At 40.9% G+C, this 27,447-nt stretch overlaps 1 protein-coding gene across 7 annotated transcripts in view; it reads left to right on the forward strand.

Moving 5' to 3' along the window:
* The window catches only part of LOC105561033 (forkhead box protein P1), a 163,224-nt gene that overhangs the window by 121,145 nt on the left and 14,632 nt on the right, over nucleotides 1-27,447 (forward strand). For 2 of the 7 annotated variants that reach the window (XM_012010669.1, XM_012010665.1), the window contains exons 3-13: nucleotides 11,366-11,956; nucleotides 12,503-12,565; nucleotides 14,316-14,565; nucleotides 16,317-16,421; nucleotides 16,543-16,717; nucleotides 18,201-18,387; nucleotides 19,956-20,253; nucleotides 21,033-21,101; nucleotides 22,958-23,034; nucleotides 23,536-23,637; nucleotides 27,108-27,238. In XM_012010669.1, coding sequence (XP_011866059.1) covers nucleotides 11,366-11,956; nucleotides 12,503-12,565; nucleotides 14,316-14,565; nucleotides 16,317-16,421; nucleotides 16,543-16,717; nucleotides 18,201-18,387; nucleotides 19,956-20,253; nucleotides 21,033-21,101; nucleotides 22,958-23,034; nucleotides 23,536-23,637; nucleotides 27,108-27,238 — 2,048 coding nt within the window. Of the gene's footprint in view, nucleotides 1-11,365; nucleotides 11,957-12,502; nucleotides 12,566-14,315; nucleotides 14,566-16,316; nucleotides 16,422-16,542; nucleotides 16,718-18,200; nucleotides 18,388-19,955; nucleotides 20,254-21,032; nucleotides 21,102-21,862; nucleotides 21,908-22,957; nucleotides 23,035-23,535; nucleotides 23,638-27,107; nucleotides 27,239-27,447 lie in introns of all 7 variants that reach the window. The other 5 variants (XM_012010668.1, XM_012010663.1, XM_012010666.1 and 2 more) reach the window with 4 other exon arrangements.

A 27,447-nucleotide genomic window follows, 5' to 3' on the forward strand; every position in this document is an offset into this window, starting at 1 on the left:
ATCCATCGCCCATCCTTCATTAATCTACTGTATCTTTGCGAAAATGGAATTAATAGAAGTCGTGTTTGCCGCTGCTCGATATTACAATATCGCGTTCGATGTAACGGGGAAGTCTAACGGTGTTTGTACAACTACAACGGGAGTCTGAAAACTGTTGTTCCTTCGTGGCGGTGTTTGAGCTACCTTTTTCGGAAAATGGACGTAGAAGAGTATTTAAAACACGAAGGGCGTTATTGCAGGCTTCGCGAATCCTTCTTGACGCGCACAGCTTGATTTTATTATCGCGTATTACTGCGACTTGTGGAATTTGCAATAAACTCGGTTAGATTTGATTTTAAACGTGAACGCCCGCATTGGAAAATCTTGGAGAGAAAGAGAGCTGGCAGAGCGCTGAAAGTTTGACACCCTTAAACATCTCGGATAATTACCTCTTGATCAAGTGAGAGCATACGCTTGGGATGTGCCGGCGCACTTATTACGGCAATCGACTTAATTTAATGAAAAACCGGGACGGGCGCAATACGCCGCGCGAGATCCGAGCGCAGGTATCCCGTCGACCCCCCCTGTGTTTTTTGCTTCGTTCCTTTGGCAAGGAAGCCACGAGATCCGCCAGCCGGAAAGTCAGGAGCGAAGAAAGGTCCCTTCATAATTCAAGCGGCCACTAATTGATACTGAATTATTAATCGGAATGAAAGTAAAACACAACCTCCTCCGGCGCGAAGAGATTACCTGGCCATCGCCTAAGGATCCATCTAGTTTCCTGTTTCCTGCGAGAGAAACTTTAAACAGTGTTTCGATGGAACAACAGATTATTTCATGTATATGTAAACAACATGTGACTTCGCTAATTGAAAATGTTCTCTCCCGTCCCTTCATTTTTATTTTCAACTCAATTGGATTGAAAATCCACTTTTTATTATCGTCTTTCTAATTTTCTTATTACGAGTTTAATGATAATAACGATGTGACGTATATACGAAATAGTTGAATAGACTTATTATTATACACTTCCGATGTATCCGCTGTTTTACGAAACACTTTTAAATCGTAACTAATAGTTTTATAAAAATGTAGCACTTTTTTTAGAACGAAACAGTTGAACAAGTAGTTGTAAACTGCACTGAAATTATCGAAGAGTAAACAGCTGACCAAAATCATGTAACCAATGCCTAAATTGGATGCATTAAAATTCGGCAGTAATGCCCAGGGGGTGCATTACTTTATCTCGTTACCTTGTTTTATCTTATTTTATCATTTAAAAATAATTAGAAAATCGTTCAACGATTTTATTTTAATCTTAAATGAAAAATTCTAAAATCTAGAATAAAGTGATAGAATCGTCTTTTGTCGAATAATCGTGGTGCCAATTTCGTGCGTTGTAAGACGGAGGGAAAATTTGTTCTAAATGCAAGAATATATAAACTTACATTTATATAAGTTACTCTTGTCTCAATATAGTAGTAAGTAAATCTTTTTTAATTCGACAGAGGAGAATAAGAATTATTGATTTAATTTTGATAGTCTTATTTTTATACTAAATGAAGTTGTGAAAAATACAGGGTGTACTAAAACCACCGGATATCCTTTTAATCTCAGATTCCTTAGAAAATTTCAAGAGGAAAATTCTAATAAAAAAATGTCGAGGCTATGATAGTTTTTAAATAATAAGCGATTATATTTCACAAATGATAGATCTGAGATTTCGCGCGCTTAGGCACGGCGACATGACGAGTGATAAAAGTGTTCCTATGTGTTTCGCGAGCGAGCGAGAACCAAAGTCATCGTTTAACGGGACAGAAAATATTTGGGAAGACGATGATCCGGTTATTTTGAAAACTTGAGGATAGAGAGAGGCAGGAGACTAGATTGAATCTAACTGAAAATTCCAAGTTCACTCAGAATATCGGAGATCGACTAAATCGAAGGATATCAGTCTGATGCTCATCATAGTGAACCCCTCCCTTTTATTAATAAGACGTTACACAAAGTTAACAAAAGAAATGGTTAAAGATAACAAGAAGAACAATTAATTCGAGAATGAATCGTTAAGTCTGTTGTGAAAGTTGTCACTATGCTAAAAAGGGCGATATTCGTAGGAACTTTATCACTTGTCGTGTCGTACCTGAGCGCGCGAAATCTCAGGCCTGTCATTTGTGAAATGTAATCGCTTATTATTTAAAAACTATTATAGCCTCGACATTTTTGTATTAGAATTTTTGTCTTGAAAGTTTCTAAAGAATTTATGATTAAAAGGATATCCGGTGGTTTTAGTACACCCTGTATAAATACAGTCATTCTCCGGCCGTGGTAGACATTGTACATATTTTATCTTGTGCCATTAATTTTATAATCATGACTCAACTCCGTTTTCATTTTTACCGTTCAATTACATATTACCATAACTCGATTAATTTTTTTAAGAATGTGTGCTTGATAAGGACCTAAACCCTTGGTCGAAACGTCGCACTGTATATTTTAAATTTTTAATTTATCAAACACGTGCCAATTAAGGTCGACTAAACTTATCCATCGAAATATAAATGCGTCGAGACTATTTTTTTTATCTCAGTAACAGAAATCCTTTCTGAGGATGCACTATCTGTACGCCACAATGCCCTGGGAAATTATGTATCGATAGACGAACCCTTTCGTAAGATTTTGCTGAAAAAACCGTCGACGAATTAGTGCAATATATATAGTAAGCAAACGAAACGCAGCTTGCGAGGTCTGAGGGACTCGGTATATTCATTCAACTCTTTCTTCGCCTGTACCGGCGTATCCGGTCGGAAGCACATTTCTGCCGAAACGAGAGAAGAAATCGGAGATTGCCGCTGCGGCGACACGTACGACGTTGCACATTTCGCGATGCGTACGTCGAAATCGCTGAACCGATGGATGTAAGCAAACCCGCAGAATGTCGAAATTACTCTCTCCGATGCACCCTCTGTTCCGGTTTCTCTGTTCATCCGTTCTCGTTTCTCACCCTCCGCCGATGACGGCCCTACGCTCACTCGCGGGCTCGCACGCACACACTTTCTCCCGCTCCCTCCGTCTCTTCGGCTCCATCTCTCTGGGCAGCCTCGATCTCCTGTATCTCGCCTATCCAGCTGCGACAGTCCCACACCTCTGTGCGTTAATTCCTGTACACACAGACAGCGGATACCTACGGGAGAGCATACCGCGGGCCAACGTTTACCTTGCATAATGCCAGCGATCTTTGTTTCTTCCTTCGCGTCCGCCACGTTATTCCGAGAGGCGCCGAAAGGCCATTCTTTTTCACACACAAGGCCTTCCTCATTTATAAAATACGCCAAGAGCAACGTAAACATATTTAATACTCGCGTAAATATTTTCCTGCGGATAGCCGACGCGATGATTATTTGCGCCGTTAATTGGCCAGAAGTAGAGAATATGTTGGGACACATGCTACGAAATGTCTATAAACTGTTTCCGCTGTTTGTCTTTGATAAAAGACTCCTTCGGATAAGATCGCGCGCATTACGCTATTAACATTATTGAAATGTCATTATCATTAATTATCGCGAGCCATCTTCGAAGAGGTTTTCGAAGGAATCCTTTCCGTTCCAACAACGTCCGCGTAAGATCACGACTGAACAATTGGTATCATTAATCGTAATACTATCGAAAGTTTTGACGCACGTAATTGGGCGATCGCAAACGATGACGATAATTCAATCGAGAATTTTTGTAACGATCGAGATACCGTCAGACGGTGAACAAACTCTGCAAGAGAACGAACAGAGCCGCGGATTCCTGGCGAACGAAGGTTAGCGAATCGTACTAATTGATACCAATGGAAGGGCGCTTCTACATTGTCAGTCGGGAGAATCAGCTCCGATAGAAGTCCGTCCAGGATCGTCATCGTGATCCGTTTGGTCGCGTCGCTGCACTAAAATAAACCTTCGAAACGAGTGGCGGCGACCAGGTAACTCCGGAAGAGCTCGGTGGAGGAACGAGAGAGCGAGACAGAGCGGGAGGGTGAACGAGGGAGAGGGAAGGCGGAGGAGGTCGACGGCGATGAGTTGGAGTTTTTGAGAGGCTGACGAACCAATCACGGGGCCATCTATAATGTACACAGCCCGTTAACGATTGAGACCAGAGACATTCCGTCCGCTTGGTCCTAGCCATTCTCCAAATATCCGCCATGGCTAGTCAATCGTCCCAGGAAACCTGCCCGCACCACCGCCCAGGCAATTCCGCCCCTTTTCTCTTTTCCGCAGCCGGCACGTGAAACGTTCGTCGGACCGTCGACCAAAACGGACGCCCGCAGAATCGTTAATTCCTCTCAATATTGCACGTCCTTTTCAGAAGCCACGTCAAGTCACCGGCGGACGTCCCTTTCGCTGGCCGAAAGGGCGTAAGTGGCGTTTCTAGCTGAACGCGTCTCTCGCGATTATTTTCTCCGAGACGGACATTTGCGGCGCGAACGGGAGGTACGAGGCTGCGGACGCATTTCACATTTTCTGGGACCGGGTTCTCTCTTTTGTTAGGAGAGCGTTTTCAATCGCGCGCATCTAATTCGTCCGATCGAGCGGTGCTGTCTGTGCGTCTTGTATTAAAAAATTTAATTATCTGTGCATTTCTCGAGCAAGAAATATTACGTCGGGCATAAAAACGTTGGAGTGTTTTGCGTCTTCGACGCGCGAGCTAGGCGGCAATTATTTATTATTCTTAAATTCTCGTTCTCTTCAAACACTTTGCAACGATAGCGACAGGGGGCCGGAATCCACGAGGTGATTTGTATTCCACATTTCTCACGAAACGATGGGGGCGTCGAATACCCGTGTCGCGTTCTGTTCATCCTCCCTTCTACCGCTCGCCCCCTTTCGCGCACGTCCGTAAGACTCTTACACACACTCGGGGCCCGGTGAGTAACGTCTGATTATGCGAGCGCATGACTGCCCGTAACGCGATTTAATATTAAAATATTATGACAAACGTCAACAGGAGGCGGGTGTAAAGAGACGCGCCTCTGATTGGCCCGCGACCGCGTGAATACGAAACGAGAGACGGGGACATCTCACCAACCCTTGTTTTGCCCTTCGCTACTCTTCCCTTTTTGCTCCTGCGACCGAAACCCAGAGGAGAATCCCGGCGGATAAAGCGAGTAAGGGGACCAGGTGTTAATCCAGTTGAGAATGCGGTCTTCCGGTTTTTAATTCCATTATTCTTTTGTATCTTGAGAGGACCTGCGGTATCAAGTAAAACTTTTCAAACCATCTCGTACATATATATGCTAATTTTCACGCTCTCTTATTCCGCTTGTATCATGCTGTCTACAAGTATTCCCGTATATTTATATAATTATCATATATACGTGTCTATATGAGTTTAACAGGAGAACAGCCATGTCGTATGTCTCATCTGCCATAGTAGTGTACCGCGTAAGAAAATTATTTTTTCCAACAAACCTTAAAGAAAATTTTACATCTATCGCTGCCTCCGTATATACACGGAGGGAATCTTTTCTTCAAATTAATCCTAAAAATCATATAATCGTAGGACAACGTGGCATTTCGAAGAATTTTATGAGAGTTTTGAAATTTTACCATCCAATTTATTAGTAGGGAATTTTCTCTTGGAATTGATTCTGAAAATCACGTAATCGTGGGACAACATGGCATTTCCAAGAATTTTATGAGTTTGTTGAAATTTTACATTAAGTGTATGGTAAAATGTAATTGAAATGTATGGTAAAGTTTCAAACGGCTCTCATAAAATTCTTCGAAATGCCATGCTGTCCCACGATTACGTGACTCTCGGGGTAAATTTTAAGAGAAAATTCTCTCCGTGTATATTGAAAACGCCGATCTTGAGGTTAAACTTGCAAAGTGCACGTGTAATCAATTGGACGCCCGACGAAGCAGCTGTGTATATCAAAACCGTGAAGCAAAATAGGCAGGTGAATGCAAAATGCAAATAAAGAATCGGCATGGAATCTGATTTGGATTCATCGTGCAAGTAGATCGTCGATGCGGTATCAATTTAAACGTTCGATTCTTCTCGTTTGCTTTTTCCCCATGCAAAAGTATCTGTAACACGAGCGAGTCTGCACACACGAAGCACCGAACGAGACTCGACGCACGTAGTTTAGTCCGCGCATCGTCGACATGCAGAAAAGCGCGCTGAATAAACACTCCTGACAGCGTGCCTGTAACGAGTTTAAAATCTAACGATATCCCACCGGTTTGAAACACGGCCGAGGTTCGCCGCGATCGAACAATCGCCTACACAACAGAAATTTCGATACCCGTTTTGTATTCATTCCCGCCTATCGGCTGATATCGATATCCTCCTTTTTTTCCGCCTAGCGAGCAATTACAAAACGATTGGCGTTGATCGTTCGTTATTAAATCGTGACAATTGCGTTATTAAGTGGTTATATTCAATTTTTGTGTTTTTTTTTGTATTGAACGTGTGATTTCTAGATCTCGTTAGTCCTCGGAATTTCTCCTTTAAACGCAAATCATTAAAGCGATTAGTGCACTTTGGCTAATGGGTGATTCTAAATTAGAAAATCTTTTACCATAATGTTTGCAAAGACAATTTTTCTATCACGTCTAGCATGCTGATACGAGATAATTCTTCACTTTTACACTTGCCATTTTGGAACTTGCGTGATTGCAAACAGAATGAATCCTGTGAGTTACACAGGATCGTTTACGGTACACGGGGAGAGAATTTTCTCTTAAAATTTACCCCGAAAATCGTGTAATCGTGGGACAACACGGCATTTTGGACAACTTTATGAGAGTTTTCTGAAAATTTTCTATACACTTTACCGAGAAAATGTATTCAAAGTATAATTAGTAGTAAAATGTAGGATAAAATTTGAAAAAAAACTCAAGTAAAATTCCTCGAAATTTCGGGATAAATTTTAAAAGAAAATTGCTCTCCGTGTACATTTGTGAAAATTGATTTGTTAGATATCTGGCAACGAAAAGAAATAGTGATGAGTCAGAGACCCGCCTGAACTCCTAAACATCGGCAGACTTTCGCGAGAGGGTACCCTTATGCCAGCAGATGAGGCGTAGCAGAAAGTTCGGCAACGCCGAAAGTATCACGGCGAGGATGTACATAAGGAACTCATATACAGCCACTGGAGTTTCGGCGAGAGAGGCTGCCGCGGCGGGGGAGCGAAGGGATAAATCCAAACAGTAAACAGAGCGGAGCTTTTGCGAGGAAACGTTGGTGAAAATTCTAATATATAAAAGATATGAGAGGCCGCGCGAGGGGGTTGAATTCGAAGGAGCCGCCGGGATTCAAATAAGTGGGGTTACGCGCGGTACCAGTGAGGGCGAGAGGGAATGAGGGCGCGGGAGCGGGTGGGCGGGGGCCGAAGGAATCTGAACAGCCAACAACAAGCGCAGCCTCCGACCTTTATTTAACCTTTTCTTAAAAGAGCCTTAGGAGTCCCTCTTATCTGCAGTCGATGGCCCTTCAGCGTCGGCTCTTATACTTTCATTCTTTCGTACTCTTATATCTTTTTCCCCTGCCCCTCTCCCCTTCCCCTCGTGTACACACGTCGAACTTCATCGTCTTTTCCCCCTTGCCCTCTCTGCTCCGCCCTGCCCCCTTTCCTGAAAACTCTTACGTTTTCGCGACGAGTAACGAGAATCGTTATCCCTTCCGCGTTGTCGCGGTTTCGGTTAAAGATCCTTCGTTTCTTCATTAAGCGAGACGCGGGGCTCGGAATTAATTAAGGAATTAAAGGTCGGCGTCTCGCGAGGAACCGGTACAAGCCCAAGTGGATTAAACAGTTTCCGCCGATCGTCGGCGTTTCATTAATTTCATGAGCAAACGCCCGCAATCGTGGTTTCTTACTCTTCAGTAATAGAAGCTGCAGACCATTTTTGCCTATGCAATAGCTTTGTGTCTCGCAAAAGTAGAGGATTTCGCCCCGATAAATTCATAGTGGAATCAACTGATGATGTCTATTAATTTAACAGAAACCCCGCTATCCGAAATTAGGATTCTATCGCAATACTGGACTTTCCTCTACTTATGTCTCGCATACTTTTCGACAGTATTTAAATAGACGAGGAGACTCTGAATGTTTATTTGCTCGATACATATTTTAATGTTGTTCGCAATTGGAAAAAACGCCATTATTTTTTACAAGTTGAATGACGACATCATACATATTTACTCATGTTGTTCACAAGCTAATATTGGATCATTTAAATTCTTAAACCTCGGCATATGCTAACCTCTGCATTTAGTAATGATAATCAAATGAGTTTATTCTACATAATACCTATAGCTGCAGTCGTATGAATAATAAATCGAGCTGTTCGATTACGTAAAATGGAAACGTTGACTGCGGGATTCGCAAGCTGCGGTAACGGAAAGAACAAATTCGGAAGTCCTCCGGCTCGTGCACGCGCGCCAAATTCCGCGAGTGCCTTCACCACTGTTTTCCCTCACCGCCTCCAATTCTACCATTTTCTATTCCCTTTCCTTTCTTTCCTCTGCCTCGCAGACTTCTGCCTGAAACGCCACGCGCTGGCGCTCCTGACTAAACACTGATAACGCGCGCCGCGGAATTTCTTTGCATGTTATAAACATACGTAATCGTACACAAATAAGATTAGCATAGGACTCGGCATGCCTGGATTTGCAAGAGACACACGGCCTTTCGTTCGAGAGACAATCGTTTCGTAGCGCCGTGTGTGAAGGCAAACGTATTTTAAATTTATCCTCGCCGACGTCTTCGGCGGCTGACGGATTGTTTAATTCGGGTGGGTTAGGTTCGGGTTAGATTGCGTAAGCGTTAATCATTGTTAAACGTTGGCGATAGAATAGCGCTAAATAACGTCAGACGTCACACACGGAGAGAATTTTCACTTCAAATTTATCCTGAGAATGTAATCGTCGGACAATATGGCATTTTGAACAACTTTATGAGAGTTTTGTTGAAATTTTACCATACACTTTACAAAATTTTCATAAAATTCTTCCAAATTTTACTAACAAAAACTCTCATAAAATTCTAAGCGCTAAATAACGTCAGATGTCACACACGGGGAGAATTTTATCTCAAAATTTATCCTGAAAATGTAATCGTCAGACAATATGGCGTTTTGGACAACTTTATGAGTTTTTTTTTAAATTCTACCATATACCTATTTTACAGATTTTTCACAAAATCCTTCGAAAAAACTCTTATAAAAACTAGTAAAAATTCTCATAAAGTTCTTCGAAATTTTACTAGTAAAATGCTGAGGTCATTGTGGTGTACAGATTTGCAGCATTACTGGGCGTTGTTTTGAGCATTAGTTTGCGCATTAGGTCTTGCTGGGGCTTTATAAAGATAAAATAAGATGAAGTAAGAGAAAGTAAGAGAATAAGATAAAGTAATGCCCACTGGGCATTGGTAGGCACTGGTGTATGTACATATTTTTGGTCTGCGGTTGACCCTGCGGTAAAATGTATGCTAAGTATAATTACTAGTCAAATGTGTGGTAAAATTTCACAAAATTCTCATAAATTTCTTCGAAATGCCACCTCGCCCCATTACATGATTTGCAGGATAAATTGTAAGAGAAAATCCTCTTCGCGCACCCGATGTTGTACCTAGACAAAATAGGCGCGACAAAGCAGCAGTTTTACATAAATTCGTTTATGTGGCTCAATTATCCTACGTCATTCTTTTGCATTCATCAGTTGCGATTGAAACTATTTAGTATATTTTAACGTGAGATTTTCATGATAAAGTATACAGCTGTAAATAACATTGCATTACAAATGCATTTATGCCACGTATGTTGATTGCACGATTGTTTTCGTCAACTAGAATGGCAATTTACAGAGTCATCGATTCCGCATCATTTGACATTTTAATGATAGGAAGCTCGAATGGAATGGAAGTTTCGCTGTATAAAGACGCAAAAAAAAAAGAACGACAGAATATAGTCGCGGAATAAACACATCGCGGAAAGACGCACGCGAACGTCTTCGACAAGCTGTTTTGCTGTTCTGTTGCCCGATGGATCTTTGCGTTGATAAATATTTGCACGAGCGATGCGTCCCGAGACACGTGTGTTTGTGGTAATTACTTCGTTGCGTGATGATTGTTTGTTATGCAATTCGGTCCCGACGAAGGCACGAAGTGCAAGGCCAGCGGACACTCGAATTGGAAATATTTCCAGCCGAACGTGTCTTGTCCATCATCTTGCTTGTTATTGTACGTGATATAATATATGTTTCAGACAAGTGTTTACAAGAACGCGCAGTTGATTTAGAGCGATATATAATGCAAGTGGCTTACTCATCTGCTTTGCGACTCTATCACATATTTTCACATCTACCATATACCAATAAAATATTTACATTAATAAAGTTATCAGTGGATAGTATCTTATGTTGATATTTCGTGAAAAGTAACACGAATTACTTGACAAATCGCAATTACGTGCGTAACAGCAATGGAAATCTACACCCTGGAAATTTACTCCGTAAGAAATGTTGCATTTGTATCGTAAAAATGAAGTCTTCGAACTTTCAGAAAATCACTTTGCTTGCTAAAATATAATATATTAAATTCTGATTTGATTTAATGGCATACGTTTATGGAAGATATTAAATTTTATAAGCAGTGCTGTCTAAAGGCGTACGCGGAGTCGTTATCCTTACGTTAAAAAATTCATTTCGCCAAGTTTCCGGACAAAGATTAGCTATTTCTACGGTGAGATATATCTCGTGGCAATAAAGAGCAATAATTTACTCCAAGAGCATTGTCTAATGCCGCTCCATTATATCGTACAATAACACGATAATAATGAACTTATCGAGACATCTGGAACGCGCTCGAAAGTTTCGACCCTCGCGAGAAGCGGGCAGAAGAGGAGCTCTGGTTCCGCCTTTACACTCGACAATCTGCTTGATGATGGAACTTAATAAAACAAATCCCGCTGTGTAAACAGCCGCGGAGACTCGAACCGACGTCATTCAGACAACAGCGAGTTTTCCTTCGAGCCAGCCAATGATGACGGAGCAGCCGAGGCTGGTCCCGCGCTCGAATACCATTAGATAAGATCAATATTGTTCAAAATACGGTAGAAGTTTAACGCATGTACGTTACGTGGCATTTATATCACGAATATTTCGCCCGAAGCTGCTCTTTCGCTCCCTCACGGTCCCCCGTCGCGCTATCTTTCTCATTTAGCTCCCGCTTCTTATCTCTTTGTCGCTGCGTAAATACCAGCCGGTCCTGATCTAAATGCTTAGGATAGCAATTAAGGTTTTTGGCAATGTTTCACGACGGTGCGCCATTGCGATCTCTTGACGAGGCAGCTCGCAACAGCCTTTGACCTCGCTCTCGATCTCCATTTTCATATTGCAGGCTACTTCGCTGTTCGCAGCCCTGAAGCAGCAGCAACAGCAATCGCGCGACAGCGTCTTCTCGTCGCGGGACCGCGAGTGCCGCGACAGGGATCGCCTGTCCACGGCCCGCAATCGCGAGTCCGGCAGAGGTAATATAGCGGAGTCCGGCGGTGGCGTTGCTGATCAGCAACAGCAGCAGCAGCAGCAGCAGCAGGATCTCAGCATCGAGTACCAGAGCAATGGGAAGCTCAGTCCCGCCGGACACGTAGTGACACCAGCACCCATGACCCAGCAAAAGCAACCAATCATCACGCAGCAATCGCAACAGCCCAGCTCAGGGGCACCAGGGCCCCAACCTAGCCCGCATCAGAGCCCGCAAGCCCCACAGAGGGGTTCACCGCCGAATCCTTCCCAGGGCCCGCCACCCGGTGGCCCGCCAGGGGCTCCGCCGTCGCAGACCGCCTCGCAGATGATGCTCAGCTCGGCTCAGAGCGGCCTCCATCAGATGCAACAACTGCTGCAGCAACACATACTCAGCCCCACGCAGCTGCAATCCTTTATGCAGCAGCACACGTTGTACATGCAGCAGCAGCAACAGCAACACCATCAGGTGAATTCCACTCGTCTGTCCTTTTAGCGTTTTGCCGGCACTTTTGCTTCACGAGTACGTTATAAGAATGTCTAATGCATATTCGTGCTATTTTATTTTTGTTTATTATTTACATAAATGCATAGGAAACTGTATCTTTTACAAATACCCTTTTGTGTCATTTATAAGTAAATTCTTTAAATTCTATTGTACCGGAATAAATTTTATATTTTATACTTTTATATTTTTACGTTTTAAATTCTCGGCCGCTGACCCTTCGATGTGTTTTTACTTGACACGAGCGTTTGACTTATTTGTTTTTATTTATATTTTTAGAATGTATTTATTACACGTCTTAAATGTAGAGATAATAAATCAACGTATTCTTTAAAACTTTAAGACGTTGTAATCAACATCATGATTAATCCATTTTTAATAAAATTTTAGCATTATTTACTTTTGTTCTCATGTACACAATTTTGCCGTGTATAAAGTTGTTTTACTTCAATTTTTACATCTGGTATTCCTTAGTTTTTTTATTGCTTTATTCACAACATGGTGTTGCAGGATTCATCTTCCGATCATGCATCTAATCAGGAGCGGTTCGGTTATTTCTCGTCTTTGAAGAATGTAAGTGAAATTTCTGATTGTTTTATTTTACATTGTACGAGGTTGTTAGTAAAAACGGTCTCGCACTATGCTGAAAGGAACAATTTAGCCATCAAAGCGACGAATATAAATTAATTATTGCTAAAACGTTCTTCTCATTTTACTCGATCGTTCTATCGATTACTCATTATTATAGTGTCACTAATGTATAATATAATTTCATTAATATCGTCTAATAATAACGTTAACCGGTTGAGAAATTGGCAGAGGTCACGAGTTAAAGGCTTTCCTGCAAAACGGCTATTTTTCTTTCAACGAAAATAACTATTTCTCTCAGAGTTATTTACTCAATGGATAAATTTATCGGCACAGAAGTCTTTCTAACTTTTATACGAATTCGTTACGTTTTCGCTTCGCACAGAACTCGAACGAAATGCGCTGTGTGGTGCAAATATAACGTTGTAATTTAATGACGCGGTATCTTAAATTTAACTCTTAATTGAACAAACGAAACGGAAACGTAAGACATTCTCGTGAGGAAGCTAATCTTGAAAGAGGTTTTGAATTTCGGTGTACGCGCAATTCGCGGCCGACGGGACTGCCGGGAAGTTCGATGCTGTAGCGAGAGGGTTGATACTCGGTCTGTGTAAACAGGTAGTCCCTTCTATATCGTTACGATAACAATACACGTCGCGCGAACCACTTTTGCTATCCAGCCGCAGTGTTATCCCGGCGCCTACGATCCAATAAGCACTCTGATATTCCTTTTCAAAAATACCGACGCAAGCGACAACAAATATTTTTCATCGCACCGTGTAGTTTATTGTAGCAGAAACTATTCTTTCGAGAGTACGCCGGGCTGAAGACGCTTTGTTCAACCATTTCCAGGATCATGTGTCAATGTAACAATACCTTTAACGCTTTCGTAAAATTTCAAGTCGAATTATAGGTCAGTCCCGTTGTTAATGTGGATTGTAGAAATTTCTTGGACGTCATCAAAATTTATAATTGCGGCAAAAATTGTATACATGAAGTGCAAGGTAAATACGAAATATAAAGAAAATCGTGTGCTTAACATGAACATGGAAAATGCTTATTAGCGGGAACGTGTTTGCACCCATTAATCGTGCAGAGTGTTCGTTTATAATAATATGATAAAGGGTGCGTACCTCGAAGTTTGTTTTAAAATATCCTCGAGGCGCGCGAGAGAGACCGAGAAATGAAATAGGCGGAGGGAGTTAGCCTGGAGGGTGAGGTAAGCAATTAAGCATCGCCATCAGCCGTTGTGTCTCGTTGTTTGTCTTCGAGCTACCCATCAACTGCCCTCTATCTTCTTGCCCCCTTGGTGCCGCGAATTATCTGCGCCCGTGATTTATTCATCATTCCAAGACGCAAGCGCCGCCCTTTTTTCCTCTTCTTTTTATTCCGACCGACTAATTTGGCAGGAGCGAAACGTTCACTTCCCTGACGTTTAATAATAAACTGTCGACGCGGTATCGTTCGATTTATAATTAATTATCTATATCTTTTAATTAGATTAGCTGTAGAAGATGCGCAGGAGGTGCTACGATTATAGTATCACGTTGACAAAATGAAAATATTAAACTTGAATCCTCTTTCTTCTTTCTTTTTCTTTCTTTCTCTCAATAGATTGCATCAAATCGTTCGCCTTTAGTCATATATTATGGCGATATAATCGTCAATGCATAGCTGGTGTAAAGTGATATAAAATATTCTTACGTTTGAACACCGGCGGCCAAATTTGTTTCAGCATCAGCATCAACTCGCGGAACTCAACAAAAAGCAACTGGAGCAAGCAATGCAGCAACTGCAGGAACAATTGCAGCTGAACTTATTTCAGCAGACGCATTTATTGCAAACGGCGGACAAGAAGAAGGCGTCGGCGACTCTTCAGCAACTAGCGATTCAGCAGCAGCAACTGATACAGCAACTGCAGATCACACAAAGGCAATATCTGTTGCATCAAGGACTGAGTCTTCAAGGTCATAACCCCTCTTCAGGTATTTATATATCCAAGTTAATGAGCTCGATTAAGAATATTTTGGCATGCTTTAACAATCAAATAATCTTTGGGTATAGGAGATTTCCCTCCACATTTTGATACTGATCAAGTATTGTGAGCATGAAACATATTCATGATTGTAGTAAAATATGTTGAAAAGACTTCTGGACGAAATATTATAAGAATACGATACATATTCTCTCCATTCTTTATGCAACGAATTCTTCAAAAAAGATGACCTTTCCTACATCTCTATTTAAAAATGCTTGTAGCTTACAACTTTGTAATGAACAATTTTTTCCAAAATAATCGTTCGTTGTTTTAATGTCTTGCACGCATTCTACGTCAGTGCATATCCCTATCAGCAGGAAACTGACTCTTTCACCAATGCACGTTCACGTTGATAAAAGGATTATGCAAATAAAATTCGCGTGTTATTGTTACGCCTTTACATTCTAACACGGCTGCGTCGCATAAACGTAGGAATTTGTATCATGTTGCGACAAAACATATGCGTGTACTTGTAACGACGCGTGACACACTCGTGTCGTGGAAGTCACGTGTCATAGAGCAGCAGGCGTATAGAGACGAAGATAAACTATGATATTGGAGGCCTCTCTTTAATTTTACACTTTCATATTATTTTTAAATTCAGCATCTCCTGTACAATCTTCTACGCGTTATAAAGAGACGTAAAGGTGTGGGGACTTGTTCATTTTCTTCATTATTTTAATTTTCCTCTTCTCCTTCTTCTTCTTCTTCTTCTTCTTCTTCACTGTTGTGTCTCCGTTTTTACTCTGGACAAAACTTTTCACGCAAAAGCGTTTCGATTACAGACCGGAGCTTGGCTACAATGATTTTCTCCTTTCTGCCACGTGTATGTATGGTACACATGACACATATGTTTGAAAGGGCCATCCGAAATAGTCGTGACTCACCGTGGTTTCTTCGAATTCATACATGGAAAGTTCATATGTGAAACGAATCGTCATCCTTGACACTGCATTCGACATTTCCGCGCGCTTTATCTTCTCTGTATTTTTTTCATCTCTCGAAAGTTTAACTGTCTTCTCTTTTTGCGCTCCTTTCTCGCACTTCCATCTTCCTCTTATGCCTCCACCTCGATACGCCTTGCTTCATCTTTGTCTGCTTCATACCTGATTGCTTCGAGATGCACAATATTAGGCGTTTTCCACGTCTTTGTTTAACTTCGACGAACGACAAGTACGAAGCGATTCACAGTGTTGCACTGTATCAACTGTGTCTCTTGCTGGAAGACACCTAATGTTTACTACCCGTACAACACCGAACTTGCAGTTACATTGCAGCATCGTTGCAACATTGTAGAAAATTATCAAAATGTATACTGAAAAAAATGTTCGCTGCCGTAGCTAATTGTGATTTGCTAAAAATATTTTGCTGTATTAACTATAAATTCCTAAACCACAGCAAATGGTTTGCTACATTCTTTTTCCGTGTAGCTGTAAACGTCTTTGCCATATTGGCATATAAGATATTTGAAGATTTTTATAAGATATTAAAATATTTATGACGCAGTTCTTCTCTTAAATGGATACAACCAGTCTATGCGATGCGATATTTTTCTTCTAAGCATATCTTTTTCTTGCACACTATTTTAATTACAAAATTCGACGGTAGACGTAATTTCATGCAAACTATGACAAATAGATTGTCATCCTTTTACTTAATTATTTATAAATGGGTGCCTTTTTTTAAAACTTGAAACAGGCTTGCCACCGGGTGACAATCTCCCATCATGGAAGTCAGAGCCCTCGGATACGCCGGAATCTCACCAGAATTCCAATGTGTCGAAATCCAATTCCGGATTGAACGGTAAAACAATAGTTCACGCACTTCTAATGATCTCGAGCTGGCTCGTTTTTTTGTAGTCTAATTTCTCTATGCTTATGTTTTACTTTTGCGAATGCGACGTTCGTTTACCGAACTATCGCAGGCATTCTGAATTCGATAGCTTCGAGCCGACGATCCGAGGTGAATGGCACAGCACCGATGGACGAGAAGCCGCTGGATGTCTCCTGCAACGACAAGGTTCATCCCCTTTATGGCCATGGGGTTTGCAAGTGGCCAGGCTGTGAAGTAATTTGTGAAGACTATCAAGCATTCCTTAAGTAAGTTTTCTGGTTCATTTTTCTCGTATATTTTGTTAATTGTATCTTCGAAAAATTATCTGCGCCGTTATCCGATTACTTTTATTGCAGGTTTGATAAAAACCGCCATAAAGTAATAAATTTTCACGAGTTTAATTTTATTGTAGCAAAATGAAGAAATTTGTCGTAATTTATTCAAATTGATAACAACCAAAAAATACGTCTATACTTTGCACTAACTTGCAACCAAGTTAGACTCTATTGTCAGTAATGCAATATATTTCGGAGAGGCAAACTATTCCCAAGTAAATAGGTAAACGCGGAAAAGAAGCCTCGTATACGGGAGGCTGAAGAAATAGGAAGATAAAGTCGGTAATTAAATTAGGGAGAATGAGGCAAAGAAAGTGTAGAAAAATCGCTCGTGTCAGCGTATCTCATTGACATCAGGCGCTTTCGCTCATCGGCCTCGAGCCGCAACCGCAAGCTCCATCCCAACCGGAGGATCCTCCTTCGTAATCACGTAGCTCGTCTCGGTGCAAACTCTCCCTCAAACAAGCCGTTACTTAAAAAAAAAAAAAGAAAAACGCTAATTACCTTTGTCTCATTAATATTCACGACATTCGACCGCATCGTTATGCCCCTCAGTCTAATCCCTTTCTGTCCCTCTCCCCCTTCGGCTCGTCCGTTCAGGCTCCCTCGACCTTCCCGCATCTTCGTTCTTTCAACCGACCGACCCGCTCCTCGCCACCCTTCTCCACTCTCGTCGATACAGCCGTCCGTTCCGTCGACGAAGAAGGATTACGGAAATTCTTAAATACGGAATCTTGTTGGCGTTGTTGGCACCCCACCCCTGCCCCATCTTCTACCTAGGACGCGGCAAAGCTTAATTTTCTGTCTTGCCGTCTCCTGGGGGTTTGAGTCCCCGTGGTTGGAGAGCGGAAGCGTTACGTGCCCGGGATTTTTCGTGGCTTTCCGACGCGCAGATTTTTTCCAAGTTCTCGCAAGATAATCGTGTGGCTATCACTCTCACTTTTATGTAATTTATTTGTTTATTAAATATAGCGAGTTTATCACAATTGATCAGTTTTTAATAAATTGTTTCAAAGCCGAATACGGTTAAAGATTATGGCTTTTAAATTAATGGTACAAATTTACACTAGATGCCACGACGAAAAAGCTTACGCTAAAATATTAAATAACTTAAAATAAAATTCCTATGTGTATGAAACATAAACGCGCCACGATAATAAATTTAATCAATTTATTTTAATTTTATATATAATTTTATTGCGCTTTTATAAATGTCGTTTTTCATTATTTAATTCAGTTTAATCAAAGGCCGATTAATACATGATTACAATGATAAAATATTACGAGTAATTTAATCTTGCCTAATCGGTACTTTCTTATTTTATTTATGTAACATTGTAATGTTTGTTGCGTGGATCGAAACTGCAATGTGGTGAGTTCGGCTGAACTATAATTGAATGTCGAAATATTGCAGACACTTAAACACGGAGCACACATTGGACGACCGATCGACAGCGCAAGCTAGGGTCCAGATGCAAGTAGTGTCGCAGCTGGAAATTCAGTTGCAAAAAGAACGAGACCGACTAGGCGCTATGATGCATCATTTGCATATGGCAAAACAAATGGCTTCCCCGGAACCGCCAAAGTCATCCGAGTCATCGGTAAAAAAAAAATTTTCCTTATTGTACTTGCAACTCTTGCCCCTCAACTTGTTTTCTTCATTTTATTTCACTATTTTATTTATTACCATAATAAGGAGAAACATGTATACATGTCCCCTACTACGCTCCTAATATCAGATATCAGGGTATCTGCTAAATTAATATATTATTTAATGGTTTTATCATGAAATTTATTACACTTGGAATGAAATTTGTTGCGAAAGATTTGTAATTGAATTTGGATGTTGAAAACCTGCTGTCTCGTATTAGAAGCCTATCTCATAATGGGGGACTTTCCTGTATAACTACAACACCAATTTCGTCCATAACAATCTAACTTTTTACAAAAACATATTTCATATTTAAATATTGTGGCTTATTATATTAAATTTTGTGGCATTGTATTGCCGTAGTCAAACATTTATAAATATAATATTTATCGCATCAATAAGAATAATTTGTAAACACTATAAGTTCTTACTTATTAGAAAGTGATAAGTCAATTATTAGTTATAATTTTATCTCTCGTGAATTAAAAATTCATAAAATGCATAAGAATATTAATATGACATCGCGGGACTCAAGAGAATTTTTACTGTAAGCCGCAATTATAATGCACTTAGGAGTTCGCTACAGAACGGATACTGAAAGCCAAACCTGGAAAAACGGTCCGACCGCGACGCGTAAACTTTCTCCGCTGCGGTATTGCCTGCGAGATCGTAAAGCCGGATTTTCACGACAGACCAGCTCGTTGGAAGATTTTACGAGCTTCTCGCGGCCCGCCAACAACAACGCGAGTTTCAGTTTTAACGCGCCGCCGAGTCGAGTGCTAATTTATACATAAAGTTCGCATTAATAATTCATCGGAGCCGCGGTAATTTTATATCGCCTTAATTAAAACCCCTAACAAGTTGGGCAGTCGGAGAATACCAATATCGCATTAGCCCTGCGCCAACGACAACGCTCTCGTCGGCCGACGGCTTAATTATTTTAACGCGGCTGTGTGAGTAGTTCCGCTACGGGGATCAGATTGCCCGTGTAGTTTGTACGCCACTGCGATATGTAATAAGATCTCCGCATTGTAAAATGGCATACATTGATATTCATATTGCAGCAAGTGCTTTTAATATACGGACTATATTTATCATGAGACTTACGAGAGGGAAATATTACGTTGTTCCTCATCTGTAAGATAAAACTTGTGTATAATTATTTTAAAAGCCACGACCACGGAATTTCGAATTTTTCCAAGTTGATAAAACATTTGCGAACCAGCTCCGCGACGTACACGAATTACGTAAAGGCCTCTCCTTAAGGCCGAATCAGACCAGCAATTGCCGACTCTCTTTGGCTAGAAGATAATCGCCCATCCCAATCCAATCCGCGTCAACAATTGCTAGTCTGATTCGGCCTTTAGCCCTTTGCAATTCTCTTGTCGCGTTTATACATAATCCTAAAATGACGAGTCTCTACTGGACAATAGAGTTTATACGCGATTCGTGGCTCATATCTTTATCATCGCTCTCCCCCGCCTCGTTTTCCACCCTTTCGCGAATTCTCTCTTCCAGACGGGCTCGAATTTACCAAAGCTAAACTTTTCCACCGCTCTGATGAGTCAGCCGCCGCCCAACTTCGGGGTCTCCCAGGTGTCACCGGTGTCCATGTCCGCGCTAGTGTCCGCCGTGAGGTCGCCCGCGGGTGGTCAGCTACCCCCGTCGGTTGGCAGTGCCCCGATGCCGCCACTTCCGACCATACCCAACATGTCGAGTTTACCGCCCATGCCAAACATGCCTGGCAGCATGCCGAGTATGGCTGGTCCAATTAGACGGCGCATCAGCGATAAGTCAGCTCTTTCGCTGGCAGGAGGTAAGATCATCTCTTCGTCTTGTAATCTTTAATTATCTCGCCTGACAGGTGAGACTTGAGGGTAGCGTCTTCTAGGACTAATAAGGGCCAGTATCGCACATTTCGCGTTACCAAGATCAATTTTGTTTCGAGATTAATTTTGCAACAGCTCTTCCGTTTTACCCATTTCAAGGAAATTGGCTGATCCTGTGTTAATATAATTCGTTGGTACGTCCAAGTATCAATGTACAATGTATAGCATGTTTCGTTAGTCGTTTACATATTAGTGATAAAAATTGCGATCTTTTTCTTTACATAAACCTATTCGAGAATATTAAATTACTAACGATTCGTTTTGTATTCTTAATAAAACAAAGTTTTAGATTCAATTGTGTATATGTATATGCATGTACACAATTGAATGTAAAACTTTGTTGTATTTGCAGTAGAAAGGGGGAAGAAACTAATTGCACATTTGTTAACATTTCTTGCCTTATGGTACACGATTCACGAAACACATGTACATTAGTTGTTTAACACTAAGTTTCGTGATATTAATTCATTCCTAATTAAATGATCTCTTTTTATTGTCACTTTTATTGTACAGTTTTCATATTTTATTTCGGACGTATGTGCCCTGTAAAGTTAATGACCTTGATCAAAATGTTCTCGTTGTAACCATTTTCCGAACGTAACAGCTTTATGCTTGAAATGCATACGAGAGCTTGGAAGTGGATTAATATCGTCTCAGCAAGGTGAAACAAAAGAAACACAATTCAGAAATGAAATACTATTCGTAGGACTGTATGACGAGGGCAATGTAAGGCGCAGAGTAGCCGTCGATAGATCTGGAATAGATATTAACGAAGGTAACGATAACACAAGATCATACTCGGAGTGATGCGCGAGCTTCGAAACGCCATCCGAGAGATTTCGTATTTTATTAATTTCGTAACGCAACTCTTATTAAATTATTAATAAGAGAAACTAGTTCTTTCTTCAAATTACGCCATACGTGATACACGACAGATCTGCGTGACTAGAAAATAAATAACGATATTATCACTGTGGTAGTAAAACGAAAAATCCTAAGTTGCATTATTAAATTGAGAAAAGTACGAAAGATAAAAAGTTGTACGATATCGTTTAATATTTTCCTTAATCTTCTCCATAAACAGTGTAGTTTTATAAAATATCAATATGTATTTTTGTCTAACGTAATAAGATATATTAATTATATGTGTATTTTAAAAGTTATTCTTGGCATTTCGAGGTTCGTCACGAAAACACGTTCACTCCGACGAAATAAGAAAATACCGATCCTGTAGCAAGTGCTCTTTACGGTCCTCTCTTGGTCTCGTGCCTTTTCCTGTCGTAAATTGTAACCACACGCACAGATTACTTATGGTAGCGACTATGTCACGTGAAGCGACAGTGTTCGACACCTTGTTGGCGGCGTAGAACGAGTATAGGTGTGTAGAGAGGGATGCGAGGAAATTTATATGCGATGAGAAAAGAAATGATACGAGATGAATGATAAATTCTTTCATCCGCCAGCTCGAACCTCTTTCTTATCGATGCTTTTGTTGTTTCCTTATTTCTTGTGCTGCCCGCCCTCCCCACCGTGTAGGGCTGCCCTACATGCTGGAGCGTGCTGGCCTTGACGTCCAACAAGGTACTGTCAACCTATTTTCCACATTCCCATTTGTGGCTTACAGATTTTTCTTGCGGAAGGTTGCACCTTGCATGACCGCTCACCTCCCTTCCTCGTCTTCACCCCCGCCTCTTCACGTAGCATCTATTTTCCTAATTTTACTGATAACTCCCGGGACAATTAAGATTACGGAGTTTGCCAAAACCCCGCGCAAATACTTGGGATTAGATAAATTGATTGGTCGCAGTTTCTCATTTTCTGGTTGCTTTTCATTCAAGCGTGAAAGAGGTGATCCATATATTTGGTTTCAACTATTTTTCTTTTTGTTTGCGAATAAATAAGCTTCAGTTTTAATGCAAAAATATAACGTCAATATAGTACACAGTTATTCTTAATAAATACTTGTGAAAAAATTAAATACGAAGAACTTTAATGTTTGGGTTGCCTTCTTCTATTTTTTATGTAATTTTATTTTGCAAAAGCATGCATCAGTAGATATTTCTTCAAATATGAACAATTATCATTATTTTAGAAGAATATCCAACTTTTTGGTTAATATTGGTATACTTTGCGCATAGTTTTAAATTTATTTCATCACAAATTCTTATGTTAAAGTTTAGATGTTCGTTAAAAAAATTTATAATTATTTCCAGAAAAACGTCATTTAATAAAAGTACAAAGTATAAAATTGATGTACATTGCATTGTACGGCGGTTCAAAATGTGTACTCATAGCTTTTCATGAGAAGTCGATTGAAAATTTTAATAAAATATATAAATTTATTTAATGTTTCTGAATATAGGAAAATACCGCGTAACATGCGCACAGCTTCGTTTACTCGGCGTTTAAGAGCATAATTGTATCATAATTCCACGCGGTCGGCACAATGTTTGCTTGTTTGTTGTGATTCCACTGTTCGGATCTTTTTGCACACAAAAAAAATAATTAAACGCGCGTTTAAACACGCGTGATACACCTATTATCAGTAATGAGAATATTAGCTTTCCGACCCGCTACCGTTTTTATAATATAATGTACAGGGTAAATGAAATTTGTTGCGTCCGGTTTCAGAAATTCAGCGAAATAGGGAATTCTACAAGAATGCAGACGTCAGACCACCGTTCACGTATGCATCCTTAATTCGGCAGGTGAGTGGCTAATGCGATTGTCGAAGGATTCTCCGAATATCGTATTTTCTCGTCGCGTCGTATTAACAAAGCCAATTATCCTGGGGACTTTCTTTAACAGCGTAAAATAGGTTGAACGGTTCACGTTATTATTTTAATAATTTCCGGAATATACTGAAAATTAAATTTCAATTTATTTGTTAAAGTTGGCGCGTTCTGTTAAATATTATTCCGATTAAATAATGTTTTAAATCGGAGCTCATTCTAACTTATAATTATCTAGATGCAGTAAAATTTATTTTATTATTTGTTAATTGAATTTATCACGTTTTATTAGAGAATCATAATATTCTCGGATTATTATGTGATACTGCAATCGAAAAATTTACACGACACACGAACCGATATTACATACTCGTAAGGGATCGTTCTCGTTTGTGGACAGTTAAATGCCCTGGCCACGATGTTTCGCCGCTTAGAATAGAACGGGTCAATGTAATTATAATGTTGCTCTTTCCATAGTCCATCATCGAATCTCCCGAGAAGCAGCTGACGCTCAACGAAATTTACAACTGGTTCCAAAACACATTCTGCTACTTCCGGCGCAACGCAGCAACGTGGAAGGTATATCTTACAATTCCAGTAGTATAATCACACAATCGTTTCAAAGGAAGAAAATGAGACCAGAAAACAGTAGCTTTTTTTGACTTGAGATTCGAGATATTTACAATGTGGCGTCCTCGCTACGTGTGTTTTTTTTTCTAATTTTCCACACTTGCAGCCAGTAATTTTTACGAGGCGTCAAGTACTCCAAACTTCTTATGGTAATTTTCTTTCGCCACGAGAAAACCGAAATAATGTCTCAAACGTAATCTTTAAATAGCGGGAGAGTTACAATAAAGTGAAGGTAATTCTCTCTTTAAATGGATCAGGTTCCCACGAATTTGTTTGTGCAACGGGAGTCACAAGGATAAAACAATTTATATTTGTACGAACGGATCGAGCTGAATGCGCTTAACAAGAAAGGTTGACAGCTTATCGAGAATTTCGGATAATTATATGTATTGATTTGGATTAACAGGCTAAGTGACGTGCCGGGCAGAGCAGCTGGTAATGATAGTTGTATTGCTTTCTCGAATAAGGGGGGGGGGAGAACTGGTAACATGTGAAATATGACATATTACGAGTCATTTATGAGCCATCTGTCATTATATTCTTCCCCATTTCCCCTCGTTCGGCAGACCACTCAATGGCATCGCGTGTCAGAATAACCGCAATCCTCTTAAACTAATAGTAAACTAATAGTAAACTAATAGTCTAAATCAATAGTAAATAGAATTCAAACGTCCTTACGGAGCGATTATTGTATTAACGTTATATATTCCTACCCAGGCATATTACGTCGATTATTTTGTCGTTTAAAATGATTGCTGCCAATGGTATCTGAAAGAGAGATCGCGCATTACCTGCAAAGTCGCAATTAAATAATAGTAGGGAGGATGTGTGCTCAATGGAGATCTCGTGGATCGCTTTATTCTGACATACGAGCGTGTGTCGCGACGTATCGTACCTCCAATCCGGAACGAATCGACCGGATAAAATTGCCGATCGAACGTCGCCTGGGCGGGTTAATAAAAATTAACACATCCAACGTCTCCTCGGGCGTCCGAGAATATAAACGTGCCGATGGTTCATGATCGATTTGTAAGCCGACGTGACAAACCGCTTGTTGGCAAGAGTGTTTGCGCGCGTGCGTTTTTGCGTGTGTGCGAGAGTGTGCGTGGAAGTAATTGACGTTTGCCATGACGCTTCGCCTCGCATGGTTATGTGTATATGAAAACATAAAAAAAAAAGAAAAACGCAAACAGGTTTGCCGCTGCGAAGGGGCGGAGAAAGAGCGGAGCAGCCGACGTGGGGGCCACCAACGTGAGCTGGCGATGAGTCGGATGGCGGCAAACACGTCATCGAGCGGCCGCGTCGCGCGGCCTCGTCGAATTTTACATTCGGCCCTGCGGCATGAATAATTGTTGTCGTTGCCCCTAGATTTAGATGACTAGCTGTGCATTAACGATAAAGGAATGCCACAAACCGTGTCTCTTTCGATTAATCATGTTTTGGTTTCGTTTCATCCTCACGCGGCCTTCGGCGTCGCGATTTCATTGCCGGTTTCCCTCTGTGCTAACAGCGATCATCGTCATCGGCATCATCGTCATCGTCATTGTCGCCGTCGTTATTATTGGTGGACGTCGCGTCATTACTGTCACTTGATTATCGGCTGGCTGGACTTTCTATTATTATTTGTCCTTTTTTTTTTCGTACGTCACAACGCGACGCGGGTTTCCGTTCTTCCTCCTCGCCGGCTGCCACCTGGGAGACTTGCTCGAACCCTTTTCCGATAATAAAATTAGTCGTGACTCAACAGTCGCATTTATTGATACGTACAGTTTTTTTGAACGCAGCACACTATTGGCACTTGCGTAGTAATTTGCGCTGCTTTTATTTGACGTTTACTGTTTACGTTAGTTTGCATTATTTTCGTTGCCCGCTTAGCATTTCCAAAAGTCTATTTCACGTACATGTTCGAGAAAACGGCTTTCCGACGGACGCTATCGAAGATATTTGTTAATTCTGCGTTTAATTGGTTGAATCGTTGTCGGGAAATATACTGTCCCGTATGGGAAAAGGGTGGAAACCGTACAACACACAAAGCATTTCAGTTTTCGATGCAAATTTCAGTTTAAGGTGGCAGCTTTGCTTGTATTCTACAAGAGTGCCGAGTGGCCATTGCACGCATCTTTGAATGACACGTTCGAAATGAGATGTTCAAATTAATTTTCATGGTATCGCCAACCTTGTTAAGTTTTGTAACTTAAAATTAATTAATTCTTGTCATCACGAATAAAATATTATAGCCGAACAATTCATTACATTAATAAAGGATAGAAGCTGCAGCTATTATGCACTTTTTCGGGAATATTTTCGTTTGCTATCAGCCTCTAAATAAATAAATTTGTGTAATTTATTTTTTGTACATGTCCATTTTTTAATGTATGAGAGATCTGCACGTCTCGTCCTCAAAGATGGCTGAAATGAGCTCTCAAGAGCAGCGTTGTCGAGCGTAGGTCATCCTAAAATTGATCTAGGTCACAATTATTATCCACAAAGGCTTGAATCGCATTAAAACGAGGAAATACAAGATCTAGGTTATAGATCGAGGCCACAACTATAAGACTGAAACTGCCATTTTGTGCAAAAGTACGTAAAGTCATAAAATATTCGGGAGCTCGATTGTAACTTGTCTGTAACATTGCAGTATATTCGTAACGTGAATGCGCAAACACGCATGCCGCGGAATTAATAACTTTCGCTGAAATAAAATTACAACCCTTTAATTATTATTGCTTGTTTTATTTTTACCAATATATTAGCTAAATGGATTTTACTATCACGGTGAAAACATCGAAAACACGTTATTTAACAGATAACTTGTTGAGAGATACATTTTGTTTAATTACATCCCGTTCTGTTAGTATCGTAATAAATTCCAATTTCATTAGAGACGATCAGTTGCCGTTGACGTTGGAGATAAATCGAGAACTTTGCCGCACGAAAGAGCTGTAGGGAAACTCGAAATACTCGCATTACATTAACTCGAGATATTGATATACGACGGTCGCGGTAAACATCGGGAGATGTGTTTAATCAAAGTCCTGCGCCGCAAAGAGTGTTCCGCGCTTCAACGAGATCGTTCGCGACGCTGCTCGTTGGCACCTTGGCACCTCGACAAATCATACGGCACACGCACAATATCGCACGTCTCACTTAGCAACCTCGCGCCTCGGTCTCACGATCATCATCCATTCTTGCCTCATCAGCGTGATCGCTCATCATCACCCGATGTCGAGGACTCTCCACCGCCTGCGTAACGCACACATACACATGGACACATACCCACCCACCCGCCCACACACACACATTCGCGTGCCACGAACGACCGTGATCCTTTCCCCCTTCGCCGACTACCGGGACCGTGATTGAGTTGGCTTCGTTCGTTTTTTGCGTTGCTTATTTAGTCTGTGTATTATTTTGTATAGAACGCAGTGCGACACAACCTGTCTCTCCACAAATGTTTCATGCGAGTCGAAAACGTGAAAGGGGCCGTATGGACGGTGGACGAAGTGGAGTTTTACAAGAGACGCCCACAGCGCGCTTGCAGCACGACCGGGTACGTTGCCCCTCCCCCCATGTCCCCGTCGATCAGAAAAATAATTACAACCGCGCTTTTTACTCTCTTTATTCTCTCTCTCTCTCACTTTCTCTTTCTCTTTCTATACAATATCTCTCTCTATTTCTCTCTCTCTCTCTCTCTCTCTCTCTCTCTCTCTCTCTCTCTCTCTCTCTCTCTCTCTCTCTCTCTCTCTCTCTCTCGCTCTC

This window comes from Vollenhovia emeryi, unplaced genomic scaffold, assembly GCF_000949405.1.
Source record: "Vollenhovia emeryi isolate VEMERY1.0 unplaced genomic scaffold, V.emery_V1.0 DF939214.1, whole genome shotgun sequence".
Classification (NCBI taxonomy): Eukaryota; Metazoa; Arthropoda; class Insecta; order Hymenoptera; family Formicidae; genus Vollenhovia; species Vollenhovia emeryi.